Below are 25,822 nucleotides of genomic sequence, written 5' to 3'. Positions count from 1 at the left end.
CTTCTCTTCCTTTCGAAGTTACACCTCCACCTATTATTACTACTTCTAGGTGTCCTTCCTTTTTTCCTCTTCTCCCTTTGGAGAGTGAGGCAGCCTGGACCTGATTTTTTTTAATAATGGCAAAATATATTGAAGTACAAAGTGTTACAATTATAACTGAGGCAGTTAAGGAAACCATGAATGGGAATTAAAGAGTACATAACTAGAGATGTAATTAACAAACCATGTGGACTATCTAAAATTGTTTGAGGGTATTTTAAGAAAAAGGTCAGGAATATTTTGTCCCTCAGTCATTGATATTTTCCTATTTTCTTTTTCTTACTTTACTCTCTCTCTAATAAAAGGTGCTCAGGCATTTGATTTCAACTTTTGTACATTTACAAATGTTAACAGACATTTACATAATTTATCTAAAAGCACTTGGCTGGCTGTTTCTAAAGATTAACTTGTAAGAAGACAGACCAGTTATGAAGACACATGTATTTTTTTAAGTTTGAGTTATGTTATACAATATCTTCAACGAGTTTCTATGAAAGCAGCGGCTTTTAGTTCCTTTTTCCTCTACTGTTACCAACACTGAGTGATTTTTCATGTGTAAGGCGTTATTAGTCTTTAACACAGTGTTATAAACTTTAACAAGTTTATAAATATGTATTTGTTAGTATATACATAGTTTGTGTATGTACATTATTATAAAATAGACTTGATACATACAAACATTCATTTAAATAATTTATAAGGTTGAATACTTTTGACTTGTTGCTATTTTATAGATTTGTAGCGACCTATTTTTCTATTTGAAGAGATTTGCCTTTTATTGTTAGTTTATAATAGCATACGAAGTATTAGTATAATTCTGTCACATATTCTAATTGTATTTTCTTCCTGTTTTAAAAAATGTCATTTTTAAGGAAAGTGGCTACCTGTATAATTTTAAATTTAGAGAGGACTAGCTGATCATTATACAAACAGTAACCTTTTTCTCCCTCTTAAGGTTTTCTTTCTACCGTTAAGTAATACCATCCTCAGCTGTTTTAAAGATAATTCCATCTTTGCCTGGGAATGTGATACTCTTCTTTGCAAATATCAGTTGCCGGCTCCACCTGACAGCTCTTCTATGTCATATAAAGTATTTGCTGTCACCAGGTAACGTGCCTTTTCAGATACTGACAGCTTTTAATTTTAAGAAGTTCAACTTCAGATTTTACGGTATTTCATTTACTATCTTACTATCATATGAGTAAGTTTCCAACAAACTTAGAGATTGTCTGTTGAAGGTTTTTTTTTTTGTTTTGTTTTGTTTTTTAAGTTTTTACTGTGCAAAATTATTAACACTTTGTAGAATGAGTAAGCCCCTAAACACACTACTCTCATTGGCTCTAGTAGTCATCAGCTAATAACCATTGATACTCTACCCACGGCCCTACGTACTACTACTTCCTGTTTTGACTAGAACATTGCTCAGTTGTGGTTGTTAGTGCTGGTGTGGCCCACTTACAGTCACATTGTATATGTTGCCATTCTGCTCAGGCTTTCCCACCTTCATTTTTTAGATTTTTGGTTCCTGCTAATCTTTTTTCCTTTTCTTAATACTTATTTATTCATTCCTTTTTGTCACCCTTGTTGTTTTATTGTAGTTATTATTGTTGTTATTGATGTCGCCATTGCTGGATAGGATAGTGAGAAGTGGAGAGAGGAGGGTAAGACGGGGGGAGAAAAAGATACACACCTACAGACCTGCTTCACCACCTGTGAAGCGACTCCCCTGCAGGTGGGGAGCCAGGAGCTCTAACTGGGATCCTTATGCCGGTCCTTGCACTTTGCACCACGTGTGCTTAACCTGCTGTGCTACTGCCTGACTCCCTCTAATCTTCTTTCTTTATTGGGGGAATTAATAGTTTACAGTAGACAGTAAAATACAGTGGTTTGTACATGTTTGACATTTCTCAGTTTTCCACACAGCTAATTTTTTAAATATATATTGTTAGTGATTTACATATATAATATGTGTACATAGTAAGGAGTGTCTTCCACACTCCCACCATCAAAGTGCTGTACCCATTTCTCCTAATTGCCTTGTCTTAAAGCAAGACCTGATCACATCATTTCATCCACAAATATTTCTGTATAAATCTCTGGAGGTCTTTTTTTTTTTTTTAAGATTTTATTTATTTCTTAATGAGAAAGATAGGAGGAGAGAGAAAGAGCCAGACATCACTCTGGTACATGTGCTGCCAGGGATTGAACTCGGGACCTCACGCTTGAGAGTCCAATGCTTTATCCGCTGCACCACCACCTTCTGGACCACTCTCTGGAGGTCTTCTTTGAAAGATAATCATAGTACTAGTTGTGCTTTTTTTAAATTGTCAGCTTTTTTTTTTTTTTTTTTTAGTATATTTTATTTTGATAGGACATAAATTGAGGGTGAAGGAGGAAAAATAGGAAGAGAGAGACATACATCACTGCTTCATTGCCTGTGAAGCTTCCCCCTATAGGTGAGGACCGGGGACTTGAATCCAGGCACATGGTGACATGTCCACTCATCCAGGTGTGATACCACCCAGCTCCCTAAATTATAGATTTCTTAATGTTATTCATCCAGTCTTTATTCTAATTTCTCTATTTTGTCCAGTTTTTTAGATAGCTTGTTCTAATCAGGAACAAAGTAAGAGTCATATTTCATGGCTGAAATAGTTTTCTTTTTGATGTTTCTTTCCAGCTTGTCAAACAATTACTGTTTGTCATGAAGAATTCATATTCTGGATTTCACCTTTTTTTGTCTCCAGAGTTTTATTTAATATACTCACTGTTCAGTTTTCTTGCTTTCTATTTCTCTCTCTCTCTCCCTCTCTCTCTCTCTATATATATATATATATTTTTTTTTTTTTCTTTCTTTCTTTCTTTCTTTTTTGCTTTTAACGAGAGCACTGCTCAGCTCTGGCTTATGGTGGTGTGGGGGATTAAACCTGGGACTTTGGAGCCTCAGGCATGAGCCTCTTTGCAAAGCCATTATGCTATCTCCCCAGCCATAATTTTTTTTTTTTTTTTTTTAGGTAGCCTGGTAGGACATGGCACTGTCAGTGGGTGCCATATCTGCAGTTCTTTAAACCATGGGTAGATATAAAGGAACTGCAAAGAACCACTCAAGAGCCAAGTGCCTTAAAAGGAGGAAAAAAAAAAAAGGATTTATTTGGAAGTGTTGTTTGTCAAGTTCTCAGCAATGACATGTGTCTTTACTGGGCATATTGTAAACAGAGAACATTTGTATCATCATAGATATTTTTCAAACACTGCTGCTATCAGTAATTCTTCTGAACTTTACCACCTTTTTGTTTTATAGAGATGGTCGAATCTTAGCTGCAGGAGGCAAATCAAATCATCTTCATTTGTGGTGCTTGGAAGCTAAGCAATTATTTAGAATTATCCAAATGCCCACTAAAGTTCGAGCTATTCGCCATCTAGAATTTCTTCCTGATAGTTTCGACGCTGGTTCTAATCAGGTTTGTAGCATAAATAGAGTCCACCTTTTGTTTTAATATAGATCATGTCTGTCTGAGTGATTTACCTCTCCTATTTAATTTATGCCTTCATTATTAACAAGAATTTGAAATTCCTAATATATTTTTGTGAAGAGTATAAAGATTGGACAGTGCACACAATAGAAAAGTAACACATTGCAAATTATTTTACCTTCTTTATATTTCTGAAAATTTACTCCTTTTCTGAAATCAGTATACTTTAAATATATATTTTTGGTATATAGAGTGCTTGGCATGCTATTATTTATTTGGTCCTTAAAGACTTTTTTCATCATAGGTAAGAAAGGCATTCAAATTATTATGCAGGTTTTAAAACTAAACTAAAAAAATTAAGTTCTCAAAACTCCTAAAATTATCTAGAACTAAAATTATCTCATTTTGTTGTACTTTATTTTTATTTTATATAATTTTGTTTATTATTGGATAGAGACAGAGAGAAATTGAGAGAGGAGGTGGAGGTAGAGAGGGAGAAAGAAAGACACCTGCAGCCCTACTTCACCATGTGCAAAGCTTTCGCCCTGAAGGTGGGGACCAGGGACTTGAACCCAGGTCCTTGCAAACTAATTTGAGTACTTGACCAGGTGTGCACCACCTGGCCCTGAAAACATTTTTATTTTTTTATGTTAATGAGTGACAAAGAAAGATTCACTGAGAGAAATAAACCAGAGCACTGCTCTGTGGTGGATTGAACCTGGGATTTTGAAGCTTTGGGCATGAAAGTCTTTTTGCATAACCATTATGCTATCTCTTCTACCCTTGTACTATGTTTTATCAACCTTAACTGGTTACTTCAGCTTTATGAAATGTTTATCTCTGCTATCACTGTAGCATGGTGCCTACATAACAACTCCACCATTCCTGGTGTCCATCTTTACCCCTTTTGTTTCTTTTTTTTTTCTAATTTACTTTCCTTTTTGTTGCCCTTGTTGTTGTTTTTTATTGTTGTAGTTACTGTTGTTGTTATTGATGTCATTGTTGTTAGAGAGGACAGAGAGAAATGGAGAGAGGAGGGGAAGACAGAAGGGGGTAGAGAAAGATAGACACCTGCAGACCTTCACCGCTTTTGAAGTGACCCCCCCCCCTGCAGGTGGGTAGCCGGGGACTCGAACCAGGATCTCTACGCCAGTCCTTGCACTTGGCACCATGTGCGCTTAACCCGCTGCACTACCACCTGACTCCCCTTTTGTTTCTTTTTGATAGAAAATGAGAGACTGAGGGGTAGGGAGAGAGACAGAGAAAAGAGACACCTGCAGCACTGCTTCACCAGTCATGAAGTTTCCCTCTCAGATGGGGACTAGAACTGAGGTCCTCATGCATGCTAATATGTAGACTTTACTGGGCGGACTACCTCCCAGCCCCTACTTTTTCCTCTTTGATTGTTGAGTACACGTCAAATCTTACCTTTTTTATTTTAGCTTGATTGTCAGTGATCTTGCAACGAAATAATAATGTGTTAATCACATCTATTCTAATTTAAGATTATTTGTTTATTTTTACCAAAACACTGTTCTGCTCTGGCTTTTGGTGGTGCTGGGGATTGAACTGGGAACTGTAGTGCCTCAGGCATGGAAGTCTGTTTTGCTACCTCGATGGCACTATCTTAATTTCTTTTGATTAAGTAATAAATTCACACAGCTGTAAACCAAATTAAAAAAAAAAGCATATAGGGAAATTTCTTTCCCATCTGCCTGGTTTTTTATTCTCTTTTTTTTTATTATTATTTATTTATTTGAAAGCTAGGAGGAGAGGGAGGAAGAACTAGACATCATTGTGGTACATATGCTGCCAGGGATTGAACATGGGACCTCATACTTAATAGCTCCTGGACCACATTCTTTATTCTCTATAACCCTTGTTGATATATATGTATGTATGTATGTATGTATGTATATTTTTATATATATATTTAATTTATAAAAAGGAAAAACTGACAAAACCATAGGATAAGAGGGATACAACTCCACACATTCCCACTATCAGAACTTCGTATCCCATCTCCTCCTGTGATAGGTTTCCTGTTCTTTATCCCTCTGGGAGTATGGACCCAGGGTCATTATGAGGTGCAGAAAGTGGAAGTTCTGGCTTCTGTAATTGCTTCCCTGCTGAACATGGTCATTAGCAGGTTGATCCATACTCCTAACCTGTCTCTTTCTTTCCCTAGTGGGGCAGGGCTCTGAGGAAGCGGGGCTCCAGGACACATTGGTAGGATCATCTGCCCAGGGAAGTCCAGTTGGCATCATGGTAGTGTCTGGAACCTGCTGGCTGCAAAAAGAGTTAACATAGAGAGCCAAAAAATTGTTGACTAATCATGAACCTAAAGGCTGGAAGAGTGCAGATGAAGATTTGGGGTCTCCATTTTGAATATAACTAGTAGGCCAATTTTAGTTATATTCCAAAGGGCTTACGACTTTACTAGTTTTTTTCTGAGCCTGAACATATGCAGGTGGACCCAAGTTATTGTCTGGGGAGATGATATATATAATCTTGTGCAGCCCCCCCCCCATACTTTTTTAAGCTTCATACTTTAGTTTTCTTCACCTAGAAGGTTGTTATATAAAAGTACAGAGCTTAATATTTTATGGGTGCACAATATTCTGTAATGTTAACTAGCCCTTGATTACTGGATACTTGAACTTTTAAAAGTTCTTTTCTATTACAAATAATGTTGCACTGAATACATTTTTACACTCATCAACTCATGCAGCCTGTCTATAGGATAATCTCTGAGTTGAAATGATGGTGTCATAGTTAGGGGCGTTTATCTTTTTGATGGATCTGGCCACATTGCTCTCCAGACAGGTTGTGTTAACTGCTAGTGAGGATCCCCCCCCCATAAACTGATACCATAGAGAAGAATTGGATCGACCTTCTCGTGGTGCATCCCGTGAGTACCCATTCATTGGGGAAACTGACGATCCTTCCTAGCCGACTGAATCCACATGGATCCCAGTCACTTTCAAAGCCAGCAACAAGCAGACATCAGGCTCAACCTGACGCTGTTGACTGGCTACGGAAGAAGGGCAAACGCTAGAAGAAGAAGAATAGAGAAGAACATACTTTGAGGATTGTCACCTTCAAACTGTTTCTAACTACTTCAAAACTTGCATGTAGGGAGTCGGGCGGTAGTGCAACAGGTTAAGCGCACGTGGGCCAAAGCGCAAGGATAGGCATAAGGATCCTGGTTCGAGCCCCTGCCTCCCCAGGCTCCCCACCTGCAGGGGAGTCACTTTACAAGCGGTGAAGCAAGTCTGCAGGTGTCTCTTTTTCTGTCCCCCTCTCTGTCTTCCCCTCCTCTCTCCATTTCTCTCTTTCCTATCCAACAACGACATCAATAATAACTACAACAACAATAAAAAACAAGGGCAACACAAGACAACAAATAACCCCATCCAAAAATGGGGGGAGGACTTGGACAGAATATTCACCACAGAAGAGATCCAAAAGGCCGAGAAACACATGAAAAAATGCTCCAAGTCTCTGATTGTCAGAGAAATGCAAATCAAGACAACAATGAGATATCACTTCACTCCTGTGAGAATGTCACACATCAGAAAAGGTAACAGCAGCAAATGCTGGAGAGGGTGTGGGGTCAAAGGAACCCTCCTGCACTGCTGGTGGGAATGTCAATTGGTCCAACCTCTGTGGAGAACAGTCTGGAGAACTCTCAGAAGGCTAGAAATGGACCTATCCTATGACCCTGCAATTCCCCTCCTGGGGATATATCCTAAGGAACCCAACGTATCCATCCAAAAAGGTCTGTGTACACATATGTTCTTGGCAGCACAATTTGTAATAGCCAAAACCTGGAAGCAACCCAGGTGTCCAACAACAGATGAGTGGCTGAGCAAGTTGTGGTATATATACACAGTGGAATACTACTCAGCTATAAAAAATGGTGACTTCACTGTTTTCAGTCGATCTTGGATGGACCTTGAAAAAATCATGTTGAGTGAAATAAGTCAGAAATAGAAGGATGAATATGGGATGATCTCACTCTCAGGCCGAAGTTGAAAAACAAGATTAGAAAAGAAAACACAAGTCGAACCTGAAATGGAATTGGAGTATTACACCAAAGTAAAAGACTCTGGGGTGGGTGGGTGGATGGGGAGAATACAGGTCCATGAAAGATGATGAATGACATAGTGGGGGTTGTATTGTTATATGGGAATCTGGGGAATGTTATGCATGTACAAACTATTGTATTTACTGTTGAATGTAAAACATTAATTCCCCAATAAAGAAATAAAAAATAAATAAAAAAACCAAGGGCAACGAAAAGGGGAAAATAAATATAAAAATAAATAATAAAATAAAATAAAATAAAACTTTCATGTAGCAAGTGACCCGGTAGTTCAAGCAATTACATGGTAGCACTGTTTACCAGCCGCCAGGACAGGGCAGGTAGACGGTGTCTGGTAGACAAAGCAAAAGAGTGGTTTATTTGCTTCAGCTCTTTTCAGTACATGTCTCCCCCTTTCCCCCTTAACTATATGAGTTAGTTTTTGGTTTTGGATTTTTTTTTTAATATTTATTTATTTATTCCCTTTTGTTGCTCTTGTTGTTTATTGTTGTAGTTATTATTGTCATTGTTAGCTAGGACAGAGAGAAATGGAGAGAGGAGGGGAAGAGAAAGATAGACACCTACAGACCTGCTTTACTGCCTGTGAAGTGACTTCGCTGCAGGTGGGGAGCCAGGGGCTCGAACCGGGATCCTTAAGCCGGTCCTTGTACTTGGTACCATGTGTGCTTAACCCGCTGTGCAGTATACTGCCCAACTTCCAATTTTTTTAATCTTTATTTATTAGATAGATACGGAAATCAAGGGAAGGGAATTATAGAGAGTGAGAGAGACACCTGCAGCCCTTGTTCACCACTTGTGAAGCTTTCCCCCTTCAAGTGAGGACCAGGGGCTTGAACCTGGGTCCCTGAGTGTTGGAACATGTGCGCTCAACCTGGTATGCTACCACCCTGCCCTTGGTTTTGGGTTTTTTTGGGTTTTTTTCACCATAAAAGACCAGGTTTCCTCGTAACCACTCCAGCAGCCTTGAGCACTTAGACTGAATAATGACAGATTTGTGTGTTGTGGCAGGAGTGAGTGGGCATCTTAAAATGTGGGTGTGATGAAGGAGGAACAGTCAGTCTTCTGCCTTCTTCACTGTTGAAGCCTGTGCATAGTTCAAGTTTAATTTGTAGTACATAAGTGAACACGTGGGCCACCTGTGGGAAGAGGTGACTGTTAGGTGACCTTTTCCATAGATTTCATAGTGGGCCTCTTGCTGATTTGGCTATAGCCATATGTGAACAAAACAAATCTCTCTGAGTCATAAGAGAGTTAAAATAGATACTGACTTCACAAATATAATCTCTCACTGTCTTTCCCTTAAATTATTTGTGTGGGGGCCAGGCGGTGGCACATCGGGTTAAGCACACATAGTATGAAGAGCAGGGACCCACTCAAGGATCCTGGTTCAAGCCCCCAGCTTCCCACCTGCAGGGGAGTTGCTTTGCAAGTGGTGAAGCAGGTCCGCAGGTATCTATCTTTCTCTCCCCCTCTTATCTTCCCCTTCTCTCTCAATTTCTCTCTGTCCTATCCAACAACAACAACAGCAGCAATGGAACAACAGAAGCAGTGGATTCATAGTGTAGGCACCAAGCCTCAGTGATAACCCTGGAGGTTAAAATGTGTGTGTGTGTGTGTGTGTGTGTGTATCAATATACATGCATGTGTGTCTGTGTAGTTTGACTGGGGGGCATTTGACTTTTAAATGTGTTTTGAGGAACTCTTACATTATGGTTTCTCTCTTAGGTTCTTGGAGTGCTGAGTCAAGATGGAATTATGAGATTTGTTAATATACAGACTTGTAAACTTCTTTTTGAAATTGGGAGTCCTGATGAAGGAATCCACTCATCAGCAATTAGCCCTCATGGACGGTTCATTGCTTCTATTATGGAAAATGGTAGCCTGAACATATATTCAGTTCAAGCTTTAACACAAGAAGTAAATAAGGTATGTTTTCAAGTAACTAATACCAGCTTGTTTGAAGAATGGGAAAGGACACCATCCATGGAGCACCTCCAGGGCCATCCTTGGCTCTCTGGTGAGGTGCCAAGGCTTGAACCCAGTGCTAGAGACCAGCAAGGTATGTGGTCTCCCAGCCCTCATCAGTTTTAAAATCTGTTTTAAGATTAAACTACATCACCAAGAACAAAGTCTTTATGAATTTTCTGATTTTCTTGGACTTTGTCCAGTTACCTCTCTCTTTTTTTTCATCTAAAGCCATATCTCCAGACCTGATTTCACACTTATTCTTCATTCTTAAATTGTTGTTCTTCTACAAAAGTATCTTTTTGGTGTATGAGAGTATGAGAAAGGGAAAGAGTAACTAAAGTACTGTTCCATCATCTTTGCTGTTCTGTTAACCTTTGCTGCTAGTGTTATCCTCGATGTTCCTTTATGATGTCAGGGCCTCATTTATGCTAAGTTCCTAGGCCTCTACACTATTTATTTTGTCTAAGTCTTTTTCCCACTCTTGTGACTAGTTAAAACTTCCCTAGCTTGTTAACCAATTTGATTTTCTGTGTGTTACCTTTCCAAACTGGAACTGTCTCATGGTAACACCAGGTGGGTGTTTGGTGGTCACCTAATCTAACCATTCATTTGACAGAGAAAGGACATGCCCTAGCCTAAGGGCCTGATAGTTATTAGCAGGCATATATGTTCTTATCTTAATATGTTGAACTTCTTACTATAAACTATGACCTTGGTCCCTTTGTCCTTTCTGTAATTAGACAAGTAATAAGTGTTTAACTGAAGAGAAAAAGCAAAAAAGAAATACAGACAAGCAAATACATAATGTCATACACAGTCTAACCATTCTCAGATGATTTTTGTAAGGTCTGCTTTCTCAGGTTTTTATCTAAGTGTGTAAATGTATACAGTCAATCCTCATTATTCATGGATTGTGTATTTGTGAATTCATGTACTGGTGAAAATGTGTTTATAACTCTAAAATCAATAGTCATTATTATTCACAGACATTTGCAAGTATAGAGCAGCAAGAAACAGTTGCTTAAGCAAAGAGGTTTCCAGCCAAAGTGTCAAACAAAACAACGTTATGTCTTCTGATTTCAGCACTCGTGCTATAATTAGGTATTCTTTTCAGTCTCTTTGATGCTACATTTTTCACATTGTATTCTTTTTGATTGGTGTTTTGCTTTTTAAATGACCCTCAGTGCATTGGAAGAAGCTTCAGTACTGTTGTATTGTGTTGTACTGTCTTGTCTGTCTGTGTGTCTCTCTCTCCCTCTCTCCCCCCAGTGCAGTGAAACCTGGCAGAGACAAACAGAGACAAGAGAAAGGATCAGGAGAGAATTATGTTTGGGGATCTAAGCCATTCAGCCTTAGCTGCCTCTTAAACTGTTGACATCATAGTAAGGGACCAACAACCGTCTCTGTACAGATTTTAAAAAGTAACCAAGTATAAGGCAGAAACCCTATGCTTTTGGGAAAGTCATTAAGCAAATTCCCTCAGAAAAAATTTGCTAGAATCTAAAGGATATTTCTGTATGGATCTGGAAAGCTGTACATATTAACTGCTCCTGCTGAAGATTATTACCATTCTACTAGTTTTATCATACAAATGTAAAAATGGATTGGTAGTATTTTTAAACTTAATGCCAGCTCTCAAAAAAATAATTTAATTGTATTTATTGCTGTTTTCTTGCCTGAAAAATAATTACATATATTAGGGCTGAGTGGTAGCACACTTGCTTAAGTGCACACATTACAGTATTCAAGGACCAGGGTTCAAGCCCCCAGACCCCACTTGCAGAGGAAGCTGCACAGTGGTGAAGCAGGTCTGCAGGTCTCTCCCTCCCTACCTCCCTCTTCCCTCTAAATTTCTATCATCAAATAAAATAATTAAAGTTAAAAAAATTAATAATACATAGTAAGGCATGTTTTAAAATTATGTTAACAAGCCTATTTTCCAAAGATAACAACTGATTTTTTTCTTCCATTCAGCCACCTCCTCCTTTAGTGAAAGTAATTGAAGACTTACCCAAGAGTATGAGATCTGGTGATCTCAAGCTGAAAGTATCATCAGGGAGAGTGCAGCGGCCAGCAAAATCAAGGGAAAGCAAGACAAAAACTAGAATATTAAAGCAAGATCTGACGGGTCACTTTGAAAATAACGAGGTAAAAACATATCATAATCTGCAACTGGAGAGTGGCCTACCAGGTAGAGTGCGTGTTCAGCAAGCTTGAGTTCCTGGCTTTGGTCCATAGCTCCATTGTAAGGTGCTCTGGTCTTTCTTACCTAAAATAAGTAACATCTTATTAAAAAGGAATATGATGCGCAAAGCGCAAGGATCACCGTAAGGGTCCAGGTTCGAGCCCCTGGCTCCCCACCTGCAGGGGCGTCCTTCACAAGTGGTGAAGTAAGTCTGCAGGTGTCTTTCTTTCCCCCTCTCTGTCTTCTCTCTCCATTTCTCTCTGTCCTATCCAATAACAATGATATCAGTAACAATAACTATAATACAACAAGGGCAACAAAAGGGAATAAATAAATAAACAAATATTAAAAAAGAAAGGAATATGATTTCTAGGCTGTCATAACTCCTGCCTTGGAAATTAAAGGAAATTGTAATGTGCTTTTTAAAATTTTTGTTTATATTTTTATTTATTTAATATTTTTGGATGGAAACAGATGTTGAGAGGGATAGAGGAGAGTCAACTGATCATGAAGTTTCCCCCCTGCAGGTGGGGGGTGGGGGGGGCAGAAACCCATCCTTGGGCACTGTAGTGTGTACAGTCTGCCAGGTACGCCACTGCCCAGCCCCACTTTTAAAACTTTTTAATATGAAATTTAAATTTAACATAAAATTAGTGCATGCTTTCAACTAAGAATGTTTGTGGGCTTTTTTTTTGTTTAAATTTAGTTTCCCTTTTGTTGCCCTTGTTGTTTTTAACGTTGTGGTTCTTATTATTGTCGTTGTCATTGTTGGATAAGACAGAGAATGGAGAGAGGAAGGGAAGTCAGAGGGGGAGAGAAAGACAGACACCTGCAGACCTGCTTCACTGCCTGTGAAGCGACCCCCTGCAGGTGGGGAGCCGGGGGCTCAAACCGGGAACCTTCCATGGGTCCTTGTGCTTTGTGCCATGTGCACTTAACCCACTGCGCTACTGCCTGACTCCCGGGCTTTTTTTTTTTTTTTAAGAATTTCACTGCCCCTTTATTAGCCACTAGCTATATGTGGCCAGTTAAAACATGATTAATGTAAATTGAAGTATTTAAATGGGGAAGAAAATGTCAGCTAATTAAAAATTTGTATGAACAAATAAATATCACTAATTTATTATATTTTGACTACATGGAAAATAAAATACATTAAACCTGATTTTACTTACTTTTTTTTTTTTTTTTGCTTTAAGTGGTTCCTAGAAGAAAATGTATCTGTTAGTGAGAGAGAGAAGACCAGAACATCACTCCTGCATATGGAATGCCAGGGATCGAACTCCAGACCTAATGCTTGTGAAACCAGTGCTCTAGCCACTAGGCCGTAGTTCCTAGAGAATGTTAAATTTTAGTTTGTTACTGGTTGTACCCATTTGTTTGGTTATGCTGGTGTAAGGGATTAAAAAGAGTAAGAATTGAAGGAAATATATTAAAAATATGTTTGCCCTGCCCCCCAAACTACTTCTTAAGATTATCAGAGGTAGCCATTGTTAATAGTGGTTTGTGTTCTTTTACACGTTTTCTGCATATGTTAGAATGTATGCGTTGGCATGTGTTACTTTTGTATATTTTAATCATGCTATAGCATGGTCTGTGACATGTTTATGACTTAATAGACTGAGTATCTGTTCATGTCATTTATGGTGCTATACCATATTACATTGCTTATGTAGTATTATTTTTGTTAGTATTATGTAGTATTATTTTTGGCATTTAGGTAGTATCAATAATCTCCCATTAATAGAACTTGTGCATTGGTGAATATTCTTGCATATTTATCTTTGAACATTTAAAATGTATGTGTTGAGGTAGTTTTTTTTTTAATATCTTTATTGGGGAGTTAATGTTTTACATTCGACAGTAAATACAATAGTTTGTACATGCATAACATTTCCCAGTTTTCCACATAACAATACAACCCCTACTAGGTCCTCTGTCATCCATTTTGGACCTGTATTCTCCCCCCACCTCCACTCCACCCCACCCCAGAGTCTTTTACCTTGGTGCAATACGCCAATACAAGTTCAAGTTCTACTTCTGTTTTCTCTTCTGATCTTTTTTTTCAAATTCTGCCTGAGCTTGAGATTATCCTATATTCATCCTTCTGTTTCTGACTTACTTCACTTAGCATAATTTTTTCAAGCTGCATCCAAGATCAGCTGAAAATGGTGAAGTCACTGTTTTTAATAACTGAGTAGTACTCCATTGTGTATATATACCACAACTTGCTCAGCCACTCATCTGTTGTTGGACACCTGGGTTGCTTCCAGGTTTTGGCTATTACAAATTGTGCTGCCAAGAACATATGTGTACACAGACCTTTTTGGATGGATACGTTGGGTTCCTTAGGATATATCCCCAGGAGAGGAATTGCAGGATCATAGGGTAGGTCCATTTCTAGCCTTCTGAGGGCTCTCCAGACTGCTCTCCACAGAGGTTGGACCAATTTACATTCCCACCAGCAGTGCAGGAGGGTTCCTTTGACCCCATACCCTCTCCAGCATTTGCTGCTGTTACCTTTTCTGATGTATGACATTCTCACAGGAGTGAAGTGGTATCTCATTGTTTTCTTTATTTGCATTTCTCTGACAGTCAAAGGCTTGGAGCACTTTTTTATGTGTTTCTCGGCCTTTTGGATCTCTTCTGTGGTGAATATTCTGTCCATGTCCTCTCCCCATTTTTGGATGGGGTCATTTGTTTTCTTGTTGTTGGGTTTGGCAATCTCCTTATATATTTTGGTTATTATAATGCCTCTTGTCTGATGTATGACATGTAAAGATCTTCTCCCATTTTGTGAGGGGTCTCTTGGTTTGGGTATTAGTTTCTTTTGCTGTACAGAAGTTTTTTATTTTTTATTTTTATTTATTTTTTTCCCTCCAGGGTTATTGCTGGGCTTGGTGCCTGCACCATGAATCCACCGCTCCTGGAGGCCATTTTCCCCCCTTTTTGTTGCCCTTGTTGTTGTAGCCTCGTTGTGGTTATTATTATTGCCACTGTTGATGTTGTTTGTTGTTGGATAGGACAGAGAGAAATGGAGAGAGGAGGGGAAGACAGAGAGGGGGAGAGAAAGATAGACACCTGCAGACCTGTCACTGCCTGTGAAGCGACTCCCCTGCAGGTGGGGAGCCGGGGGTTCGAACCAGGATCTTTATGCCGGTCCCTGCGCTTTGCGCCACCTACGCTTAACCCACTGCACCACCACCCAACCCCCGAAGCTTTTTATTTTTTATTTTTTAATTTATTTATTGGGGAATTAATGTTTTACATTTGACAGTAAATACTACATGCATAACATTTGCCAGTTTTCTATATAGCAATACAGCCCCCACTAGGTCCTTTATCATCCTTTTTCGACCTATGTTCTCCCCACCCTCCCCCCACAAACCCAGATTCTTTTGCTTTGGCGCAATACTCCAACCCCAGTTCAGGTTCTACTTGTGTTTTCTCTTCTGATCTTGTTTTTCAACTTCGGCCTGAGAGTGAGATCATCCCATATTCATTCTTCTGTTTCTGACTTACTTCACTTAACATGAATTTTTCAGGGTCCATCCAAAATCAGCTGAAAACGGTAAAGTCACCATTTTTTATAGCTGAGTAGTATTCTGTTGTATATATATACCACAACTTGCTCAGCCACTCATCTGTTGTTGGACACCTGGGTTGCTTCCAGGTTTTGGCTATTACAAATTGTGCTGCCAAGAACATATGCGTATATAGATCTTTTTGGATGGATATGTTGGGTTCCTTAGGATATATCCCCCAGGAGAGGAATTGCAGGATCATAGCGTAGGTCCATTTCTAGCCTTCTGAGAGTTCTCCAGACTGCTCTCCACAGAGGTTGGACCAATTTACATTCCCATCAGCAGTGAAGGAGGGTTCCTTTGACCCCACAACCTCTCCACCATTTGTTGCTGTTACCTTTTCTGATGTAAGACATTCTCACAGGAGTGAAGTGGCATCTCATTTATTGTCTTTATTTGCATTTCTCTGACAAAGACTTGAAACATTTTTTTTATTTGTTTCTTGTCCTTTTGGATCTCTTCTGTGGTGAATATTCTGTCCATGTCCTCTCCCCATTTTTGGATGGGGTTATTTGTTTTCTTGTTGTTGAGTTTGGCAAGCTCTTTATATATTTTGGTTATTAAACTCTTGTCTGATGTATGACATGTAAAGATCTCTTCCTTCCTTCCTCGCTCCCTCCATTTCTCTCTCTCTCTCCTGAGACTTTATACCAGATTCTATAGCTACCAGTGGATGCTTTCATCTTTTTTCTGATACAGAGTGAGGGACAGGAAAGTACTGTAGTAATTTCCCTTTTGCACAGTACTTCAATGTAATGACTGCAAAGCTGAACCTGGGTCCTCACACATAGTTAAATGTGTGTTGTATCAGGTGTGCTATCTCCCAGCCTCCCTTCCAAATAAAATGTCATGGGCTCAAGCTAAGGATGATTTTTTTTTGCATTTTAAAAAAAATATTGTATTTTAGATGGTTATATACTTACTGTGATTCTAAAGTTGGAAAATAAACTAGTTACCTTCTCACTTTTATTGTTACTTATGAGTACCATTTTTATTTTTATTTTTATTATTATAGCATGAATTTTCTGATGGACTAAGCAGAAAGCGTTTGCAAATTTTATTAAAGGGCTATGGTGAATATCCAACAAAATACAGGTAAAATTTAAATTCTTTTTATTTTAGTGGCCTGGGAGGCGGTGCAGTGGCTAGAGTATTGGACTTAAAACCATGAAGTCATAGGTTCGATCCTTAGCATTACCTGTACCAAAGTGATTCTCTGGTTCTCTGCCTTATGTCTCTCTTCTTATCATGTTAATAAGTACTCTTTATTTTTTTAAAAAATTTTATATGTATTCATTTTTCCTTTTTGTTGCACTTTTTATTATTATTTTTATATTTAATTATTGTTACTGATGCCATCATTATTAGTTAGGACAGAGAGAAATGGAGAGAGGAAGGGAAGACAGAGGGGGAAAGAAAGATAGACACCTGCAGATCTGCTTCACTGCCTGTGAAGCAACTCCTCTGCAGGTGGGGAGCTGGGGCCTCAAAGCAGGATCCTTACGACGGTCCTTGCGCTTTGTGCCACGTGTGTTTAACCCGCTGCTCTACCGCTCGAATCCCCACTTTTTGTTTTTCAAAGAGTATTTTAAAATACTCTTATTTTAAATCAATTTCTATACTTCCCAGTTTTTTTTTGTTGTTGTTAAAATTGCATTTTAATTTCAGAATGTTCATTTGGCGCTCTCTGCTACAACTGCCTGAAAATCACACTGCATTTAGTAATCTAATAGATAAGGGTATTCACGTGGCATTTCTCAACCTTCAGAAGAAATACCCCATCAAAAGTAGGAAACTACTCAGAGTATTGCAGAGGTATGTACAATGTATGACCATACTTTCTATCATCCCCTAAGGCATCTACTAGTTATAGATGGGACAAGTGGTGATTTCTTATCATGGAAACTCAATGGATGCCACCTTAGCCAAGCTCAAAACTCCCAGCAATAAAACATGAATAAGTTGGGCATTACTTCTGTGGTATTTATGTCGCACTCTTACAAAATTTAGTTTAGTCATGAAAAAACATGAAACAAACCCATATTGAGGGACAATTTACAAAATAACTTGCCTGGCATTCTTCAAAATGTTGGTGGCATAAGAAGAGGCTGATGAATTCTTACACTGGTGGTGCAACCAAAAATTTAATGTTGTGTCCCAAGTTGGTGAAATGAAAAAAAAAAGAAGAAATGATACGTAGAAAACGGATTGGTGGAGAAATGGTAAAATGTAAATGAATTCTGTAATTTATTTAAAAAGCATTCTAGTTTGAGTTTTGTACTAAACTGTAATTGTACTAAACTGATGCAAAATATTATTAGAATAATTTGGAAATCATACAGAAACTTATGTTTATGGCTTTCTTTTTCTATTTTTATTTTTTAATTTTCTTAATATTTATTTTATTCCCTTGTTTTATTTATTATTGTTGTTGTTATTGATGTCATTGTTATTGGATAGGACAGAGAGAAATGGAGAGGAGAGAAAGACAGACACTTGCAGACCTGCTTCACCGCCTGTGAAGCAGCTCCCTTGCTGGTGGGGAGCTGGTGCTTGAACCAGGATCCTTACACTGGTCCTTTGTTAAAATTCGGGAGGCTCCAGCCGGCCGGGCTAGCTTCACGGGCGGGTAACAGAGACGCTGAGACAACGGCTGGGCAGGGAAGCTGTATTTCTTTATTCAGGAACAACGATTCATAAACTAAACCAAACTAATCACCAAACAGAACTCTGCTGTCTCTTTGCGGCGGCGCAAGCACTCTCTCTCACTCTGTCCCTCTCCAACTCCAGAATTCTGGAACTCTTCAACTCTCCAGCTGTGGAACTCTCTCTTACTCTGTAACTCAAGAACTCAGGAACCCTCTCTAACTCTCCAACTCTGAAACTCAGGAACCCTCTCGAACTCTCGAACTCTGCAACTCTTCCACCCTGGAAATCTGAAACTCTGGCACTTTGGAACCCTCTCTCGGGGTTCCTCCGGGGTGGGGCCAAGCAGCCCCCCCCCCCCCCCCCCCCCCCCCCCCCCCCCCGCGCGGAACTAACTGGACTGATCCAATTCTCTTGGCGGGGGAGAACTACCCAATGTAAAGCATACAACAGTCCTTATGCTTGTTTATGGCTTTTTCTAAGCCTAAAATTATTTCAAAACAGCTTCTTAGGAGTTAGGACATTGAATCCACATGCATGAGTTCCCATGTTTGATCCCTGGCATCACATATGCCAGAGTGATGCTCTGGTTCTTCCCCTACACACACCTCATTGATGATTTAAAAAATATTTTAAAACAAAAGCTAAAAAGGGAGGAAGAGCTGGACTCTGGAGATTGCACAGCAATAGTACATGGGACCTATTTTCCATCTCTGCCACCACTAACATATAGCTGGGGCTGAGTGGTGCTGTGGTTGAGTAACAAAGAGGAGAGGGGTCCTTAAAAGTCTCAAAAGTAAATCCAAATCCTCAGTCAGGTAGTAACCATGACCTGTCCAGAAGAGATCACTATGAATGAAACTCTGAAAAGTCTCCCAGACCTAGAGAAGTCAATCAAGAAAATATTTGGAAAATAAAAAGCTGATTTCTAGGGGCAGGGGGGTGACTGATGGTGGCACACCAGGTTAAGACACACAGTACTATGCTCAAGGACCCAGATTCAAGCCCTCCACTCCCCACCTTCAGTGTACATGTTTCATGAGCAATGGAGCAGGTCTACAAATGTCCATCTTTCTCTTTCCCTCTTGGTCTCCCCCTCCTCTCTTAATTTCTCTAGAATAGAAGGCTGGAGGGGGGGGGGAGGAAAAATGGCTACTAGGAGTGTAAATAAATAGTACCAGCATCAAGGCCAGTGGTACCCCTGGAGGCAAAATAAATAATGTTCACATGAATAAAAGTGAAAAAAGGCCACCCCCCCCCAAAAAAAATGGTGAAAATAAAAAAGGACTGAGAACATATTCAATAGTTAATATCAGTGAAAATGGTCTCTAAACATGAAATGATACTGCTTAACTTTCTTTGTAATGAAAGTATGCCTATTAAAACCACACTGACAAATAACGTATTTAGGACAGGGGTAGACAGCGTAATGGTTAAGCAGACTCTCATGCCTGAGGCTCCATCATCCCAGTTTCAGTCCCCCGCACCATTATAAGCCAGAGCTGAGCAGTGCTCTTATAAAGGAAGGAAGGGAGGGAAGGAGGGAAAGACAGAGGAAGGAAGGAAAAAAAGAAAATTCGTTGTTAGGGCAGGGGTTTTAGCATAATGGTTATGCAAAGAGACTCTCATGCCTGAGGCTCTAAAGTCCCAGGTTCAATCCCTCACACCCGGCCATAACCAGAGCTAACAGTGCTGTGGTCAGAAAAAATTCAGGTTTGTTTTTTTTTTTGTAGTTTTTTTGGTTTTTTTTTTGTAGTTTTTGATGTTGTCGTTGTTGGATAGGACAGAGAGAAATGGAGAGAGGAGGGGAGGACACAGAGGGGGAGAGAAAGATAGACACCTGCAGACCTGCTTCACCGCCTGTGAAGTGACTCCCCTGCAGGTGGGGAGCCAGGGGCTCGAACCGGGGTCTTTACACCTGTCCTTGCGCTTTGTGCCACATGCGCTTAACCCGCTGAGCTACTACCTGACTCCCAGGGTTTTTTTTTTGTTTATTGCTGGGACTCACTACACTACAAATCCACTGCTCCTGGAGGCTATTTTTTTCCTTTTTTGTTGCCCTTGTTCTTTATCGTTGTTGCTGTTGTTATTGTTGTTGGATAGGAGAGAGAGAAATCGAGAGAGGAAGGAAGACAGAGAGAGGAAGAGAAAGACACCTGCAGAGCTGCTTCACCACTTGTGAAGCGGTCCCCACTGCAGGTAGGAAGTCAGGACCTGGAACCAGGTTCCTTATGCCGGTCCTTGTGCTTTGCACAATGTGTGCTTAACCCGCTGCGCTACCGCCTGGCTCACAGAAAAATTTGTATTTATATGCATGTATATATTTTTGAAACTACACTAAAATACCACTTCTCCCTGAATTAAAAGTTCAAAAAGAAAGTACATTGGCAATATGGAGAAAATAGGGTATCCCAGTACCTAGGAGGTAACAGTCTTAGAGCACAGAGGTTGTGGGTAGCTACAGCCACAGGTTGAGTCTGGAGCACCACCATATACTAGAGCTGAACAGTGCTTGGGGTCTTTCTGTCTCTCATAAGGATAAATAGTGGAATGGTTAAGTCGTACAGTACTTAGGGCACTGGACTGAACAAGCATGAAATTCAGAGTTTAATTCCATGGAATCAGGCAGTGGCAAGCCTGGTAGAACATACACTTTGCCAGTGTTTGATCCCTGGCATCACATATACGAGAGTAGTGCTCTGATTTGTTCTTTTCTCTTTGACTAAGAAGTCCCATTTCTTTATTATTTTTTAAATTTTTTAAATCTTTATTTATTGGATAGAGACAGCCAGAAATCAAGAGGGAAGGGGATGATAGAGGGGGAGAGAGACAGAGAGACACCTGTAGCACTGCTTCACCACTTGCAAAGCTTTCCCCCTGCAGGTGGTGACTGGGGGCTCGAACCCGGGTCCTTGCATATTGTAATATATGCACTCAACCAGGTTCGCCACCACCTGGCCCCGGAAGTCCCACTTCTATCCACATCTATATTCCTGGGTGGAAAGTGATATGCAAAAATGGTAGTAAGCACAACATAAGTGCCCATTAAGACCAACCTAAAGAATAAAGTATCTCTACACATTCCATATCTGTAATTTATGGAGAAGCTGTACTTAGGCTTGTAGGAACTATTTCCAAGAACTTAAGAGAAAAATAAAAGGTAAAGAACAACGTATTTATTTGTGATATTTTTAAAGTATAAATCTTTTTTTTTAATTTCCTTATTGGGGGATTAATGTTTTACAGTCGACAGTAAATACAATAGTTTGTACATGCATAACATTTCTCATTTTTCCACATAACAATGTAACCCCTACTAGGTCCTCTGCACCTACCACAGAGTCTTTTACTCTGGTGCGATATACCAACTCCAGTTCAGGTTCTACTTGTGGTTTCTCTTCTGATCTTGTTTTTCAGCTTCTGCCTGAGAGTGAGATCATCCCATATTCATCCTTCTGTTTCTATCTTACTTCACTTAACATGATTTCTTCAAGCTCCATCCAAGATCAGCTGAAAATGGTGAAATCATCATTTTTAATAGCTGAGTAGTATTCCATTGTGTATATATACCACAACTTGCTCAGCCACTCATCTGTTGTTGGACACCTGGCTTATTTCCAGGTTTTGGCTATTATAAATTGTTCTGCTAAGAACATATGTGTACACAGATCTTTTTGGATGGGTGTGTTGGATTCCTTAGGATATATCTCCAGGAGATGAATTGCAGGCTCATAGGGTAAGTCCATTTCTAGCCTTCTGAGGGTTCTCCAGACTGCTCTCCACAGAGGTTGGACCAATTGACATTCCCACCAGCAGTGCAGGAGGGTTCCTTTGACCCTACAACCTCTCTAGCATTTGTTGCTGTTACCTTTTCTGATGTAAGACATTCTCACAGGAGTGAAGTGGCATCTCATTTGTTGTCTTTATTTGCATTTCTCTGACAATCAAAGACTTGAAACATTTTTTTGTGTGTTTCTTGTCCTTTTGGATCTCTTCTGTGGTGAATATTCTGTCCATGTCCTCTCCCCATTTTCGGATGATGTTATTTTTTTTTCTTGTTGTTGAGTTTGGCAAGCTCTTCATATATTTTGGTTATTAAACTCTTGTCTGATGTATGACATGTAAAGATCTTCTCCCATTCTATGAGGGGTCTCTTTGTTTGGATAGTGGTTTCTCTTGCTGTGCAGAAGCTTTTTAATTTGATGTAGTCCCATAAGTTTATAGTTGCCTTAGTCTTTGTTGTAATGGTGATAGTGGGCAGCCCTCTCTAGTACCTGGTCTGAAGGGAAATGCTTCCAGTTTTTTTACCATTTAGTATGATGTTGGCTGTAGATTACCTATATATAGACTCCACTATCTGCAGGAATTTTCCATCTGTTCCCATTTTTTGTAGTGTTTTGATCATAAAGGGATGTTGGATTTTGTCAAAGGTTTTTCTGCATCTATTGATATGACCATGTGGTTTTTGGTCTTGCTTTTATTAATGTGGTGGATCACATTGGTTGATTTATGTAAATTAAACCAACCTTGCATCTCTGGGATAAACCTCACTTGGTCATGATGAACAATCTTTTTAATAGACTGCTGTATTCTGTTGGCTAGAATTTTGTTCAATATTTTCGCATCTATGTTCATCAGAGATATTGGTCTGTAGTTTTCTTTTTTGGTTGTGTCCCTGTCTGCTTTTGGTATCAGAGTGATGTTAACTTCATAGAAGCTGGAAGGGAGTATTCCAGTGTCTTCAATCTTCTGGAAGACTCTTAAAAGTAGAGGTATTAGCTCTTCCTTGAAGGTTGTGTAGAACTCATTTGTTAAACCATCTGGTCCAGGACTTTTATTTTTGGGAAGGTTTTTGTTAACTGTTTCAATTTGATTAGCTGTGATGGGCCTGTTCATATTATCTAGTTCCTCTATATTTAATTTAGGAAGTTGGTAGGTATCTAGGAAATCGTCCAATTTTTCCAGGTTCTCTAGCTTGGTGGCATATAGTTGTTCATAGAAGCCTTGCATGATATGTTTCTGCAGTGTCTGTTGTGATATCTCCTCTTTCATTTATATTCTGATGTATTTGGATCTCTCCTTTTTTTGTTTTGTGAGTCTAGCTAAGGTTTTGTAGTTTTTGTTCACTCTTTCAAAGAACCAATATTTACTTTTGTTGATCTTTTGTATGGTTTTCTTATTTTAAATGTTATTGATTTTTTTACCCTAACTTTAGTTATTTCTGTCCTTCAGGTTGCTTTAGTGTTCCTTTGTCCTTCTTCTAGGTCTTTAAGGTGTGCAATCAGGCTGTTTATTTGTGCTTTTTCTTGTTTCCTAATGTGTGCTTGTATGGCTATGAACTTCTCTCTCAGTACTGACTTACCTGTCCCAAATATTTTGATAGCTTTGATACCTTGTATGTTCATTTTTATTGAACTCTTGAAATATTTTGATTTCTTCCTTTATTTCCTCTTTGACCCAGTAGTTGTTAAGTAGTGTACTGTTGAGCTTCCACATTTTGGGGCTATTACTAATCTTTTGTTTATTGTTAAGTGCTAGTTTAATTCCACTGTGGTCAGAGAAGATGCTTGGGATGATCTCAGTGGTCTTGAATTTGCTGATGCTGTCTTTGTGGCCTAACATATGGTCTATCCTTGAGAATACCCATGTGGACTTGAGTAGAATGTGTATTCCAGTTTCTTGGGATGAATGACTCTGAAAATGTCCAATAGTTCTAGTTTATCTATGTCCTCATTTAGCTCCCTCATGTCTTTACTGATTTTCTGCCTGGATGATCTGTCAAGCTGAGAGAGTGGGGTGTTGAAGTCCCCTACTATTACTGTGTTGCTGTTAATATATTGCTGTAGCTCCTTTAGTAGTTGTTTGATGTATTTAGATGGTTTCTCATTGGGTGCATAGATGTTAATAATTGTTAACTCCTCTTGGTTGACTGATCCTCTGAGCATTAAGAAATGTCTATCCCTCTTTTTGAATTTTATTTATTTTAAAGTCTATTGTGTCAGATATGAGAATAGCTGTTCCTGCCCTTTTTTGTGGGCCATTGACTTCTATGATAGTTTTCCATCCTTTCCCTTTGAGTCTGTGTTTGTTTGTTGAGTTAGGTGGGTTTCCTGTAGACAACATATTGTTGTATTGTGTTTTCATCTTCCTACTCTGTGCCTTTTAATAGGTGAATTCAGGCCATTGACACTTATTGATATCAAAGATTGAAGGTGTTTTAACGCCATTATTGTAGATTTTTAGAGCGTTCTGCTATATGGCCTATTTATGGTGGTCTGTTTATAGAAGACCTTTCAGAACTTCTTTCAGGGCAGGCTTGGTGATAGTTGATTCTTTTCTTTTGTTAAATATTTATTTATTCTCTTTTGTTGCCCATGGTTTATTGTTGTAGTTATTATTGTTGTCATCTTTGTTGCATAGGACAGAGAGAAATGGAGACTGGAGGGGAAGATAGAAAAGGGGAGTGAAAGATAGACACCTGCAGACCTGCTTCACCGCTTGTGAACTGACAGCACTGCAGGTGGGGAGCTGGAGAATGAAAACGGAATCCTTTTCACCTGTCCTTGCACTTTGCACCACCTGTGCTTAACCTGCTGTTCTACTGCCTGACTCCCATTTGTTGATTCTTCCAACTGTTGTTTGAGAAGTTTTTTTATGCCTCCATCTAGTCTGAATGACAGTCTAGCAGGATACAGCAGTCTTGTTTGAAAGCCTTTCTCATTGAGCACTCAGTAGATATCTTGCCATTCTCTTCTGGCCTATAGTGTTGCTGTGGAGAAGTCTGCTGCTAATCTTCTGAGTTTTCCTCTGTAGGTGACTCTGTTGTTCTCTTGCAGCCTTCAGGATCCTTTCTTTATCCTTATTCCTTTCCATTCTAAATATGATGGTCTTGGTGTCTTTAAGTCTGGGTTAATTCTGTTTGGAACCCTCTGGGCTTCTTGAACCTTTATGTCTTTGATGTTGTCTAGAATAGAGTTGTCAGCTACTATGTCCTGAAGAATGTTTTCTTCCCCTCCCTCTCTTTTTTCTTCTGGTAAGCCAATAATGCATATATTATTTCTTTTGAAGTCATCCTATAGGTCTCTGTTGTTGTTTTCAGTATCTCTTAATCTCTTTTTGAGATCTCTTACTTCTTTTTTTGTTGTCTCTAATTAGTCCTCAATCTTGCTAATTCTGTCTTCAGCCTCATTTATTCTATTCTCTCTTCCCTCTACTGTTTTCTTGAGTTCATCTGTTTTGTTACCCTGTTCTGATACTGTTTTAGCTTGTTCAGCTAGTTGTGTTCTTAGCTATTTCAGCTTTCAGCTCTCTAATGACCTTGAGATAATTAGTGTTTTCTTCCATAGTCTCATTTGTTGTTTCTGTATTTCTGATGACAATTCTTTCAAACTCTTTACTCACTCCTGAGACTATTTCCTTAACTAGCATTTGAATGTTGACCTTATTATTAGGTGCTTCAACCTTTGGGGGCTTTTAGCTGGACTCTTGTCCTGCTTCATTTTTCCTATATTTCTTCTTGTTGTTTAACTATTCTATATAGTATGTTATTAGGTCCCTCTCTGAGTACTTTTCAAAATACTGATCACCATGCCACCAAGCTAGAGAACCTGGAAAAATTAGACGATTTCCTAGATACCTACCAACTTCCAAAACTAAGTGAAGAGGAAGTAGATAACATGAATAGGCCAATCACAGCTAATGAAATTGAAACAGTTATCAAAAATCTCCCCCAAAATAAAAGTCCTGGACCAGATGGTTTTACAAATGAATTCTACAAAACCTTCAAAGAAGAACTAATACCTCTACTTTTAAAAGTCTT

The 25,822-nt window shown here is 39.1% G+C and overlaps 1 protein-coding gene across 5 annotated transcripts in view; it reads left to right on the top strand.

Moving 5' to 3' along the window:
- Positions 1–25,822, top strand: part of TBC1D31 (TBC1 domain family member 31) — an 85,689-nt gene that overhangs the window by 25,563 nt on the left and 34,304 nt on the right. For all 5 annotated transcript variants that reach the window (XM_060195604.1, XM_060195595.1, XM_060195587.1 and 2 more), the window contains exons 5-10: positions 995–1,146; positions 3,341–3,500; positions 9,346–9,546; positions 11,563–11,736; positions 16,373–16,452; positions 17,026–17,172. In XM_060195604.1, the coding sequence (XP_060051587.1) occupies positions 995–1,146; positions 3,341–3,500; positions 9,346–9,546; positions 11,563–11,736; positions 16,373–16,452; positions 17,026–17,172 (914 nt within the window). The remainder of the gene's footprint in view (positions 1–994; positions 1,147–3,340; positions 3,501–9,345; positions 9,547–11,562; positions 11,737–16,372; positions 16,453–17,025; positions 17,173–25,822) is intronic.

This window comes from Erinaceus europaeus, chromosome 1, assembly GCF_950295315.1.
Source record: "Erinaceus europaeus chromosome 1, mEriEur2.1, whole genome shotgun sequence".
NCBI classification, from domain to species: Eukaryota; Metazoa; Chordata; class Mammalia; order Eulipotyphla; family Erinaceidae; genus Erinaceus; species Erinaceus europaeus.
Note: the sequence above shows the minus strand (reverse complement) of the source record. Positions and strands in the feature narration are given on the sequence as shown.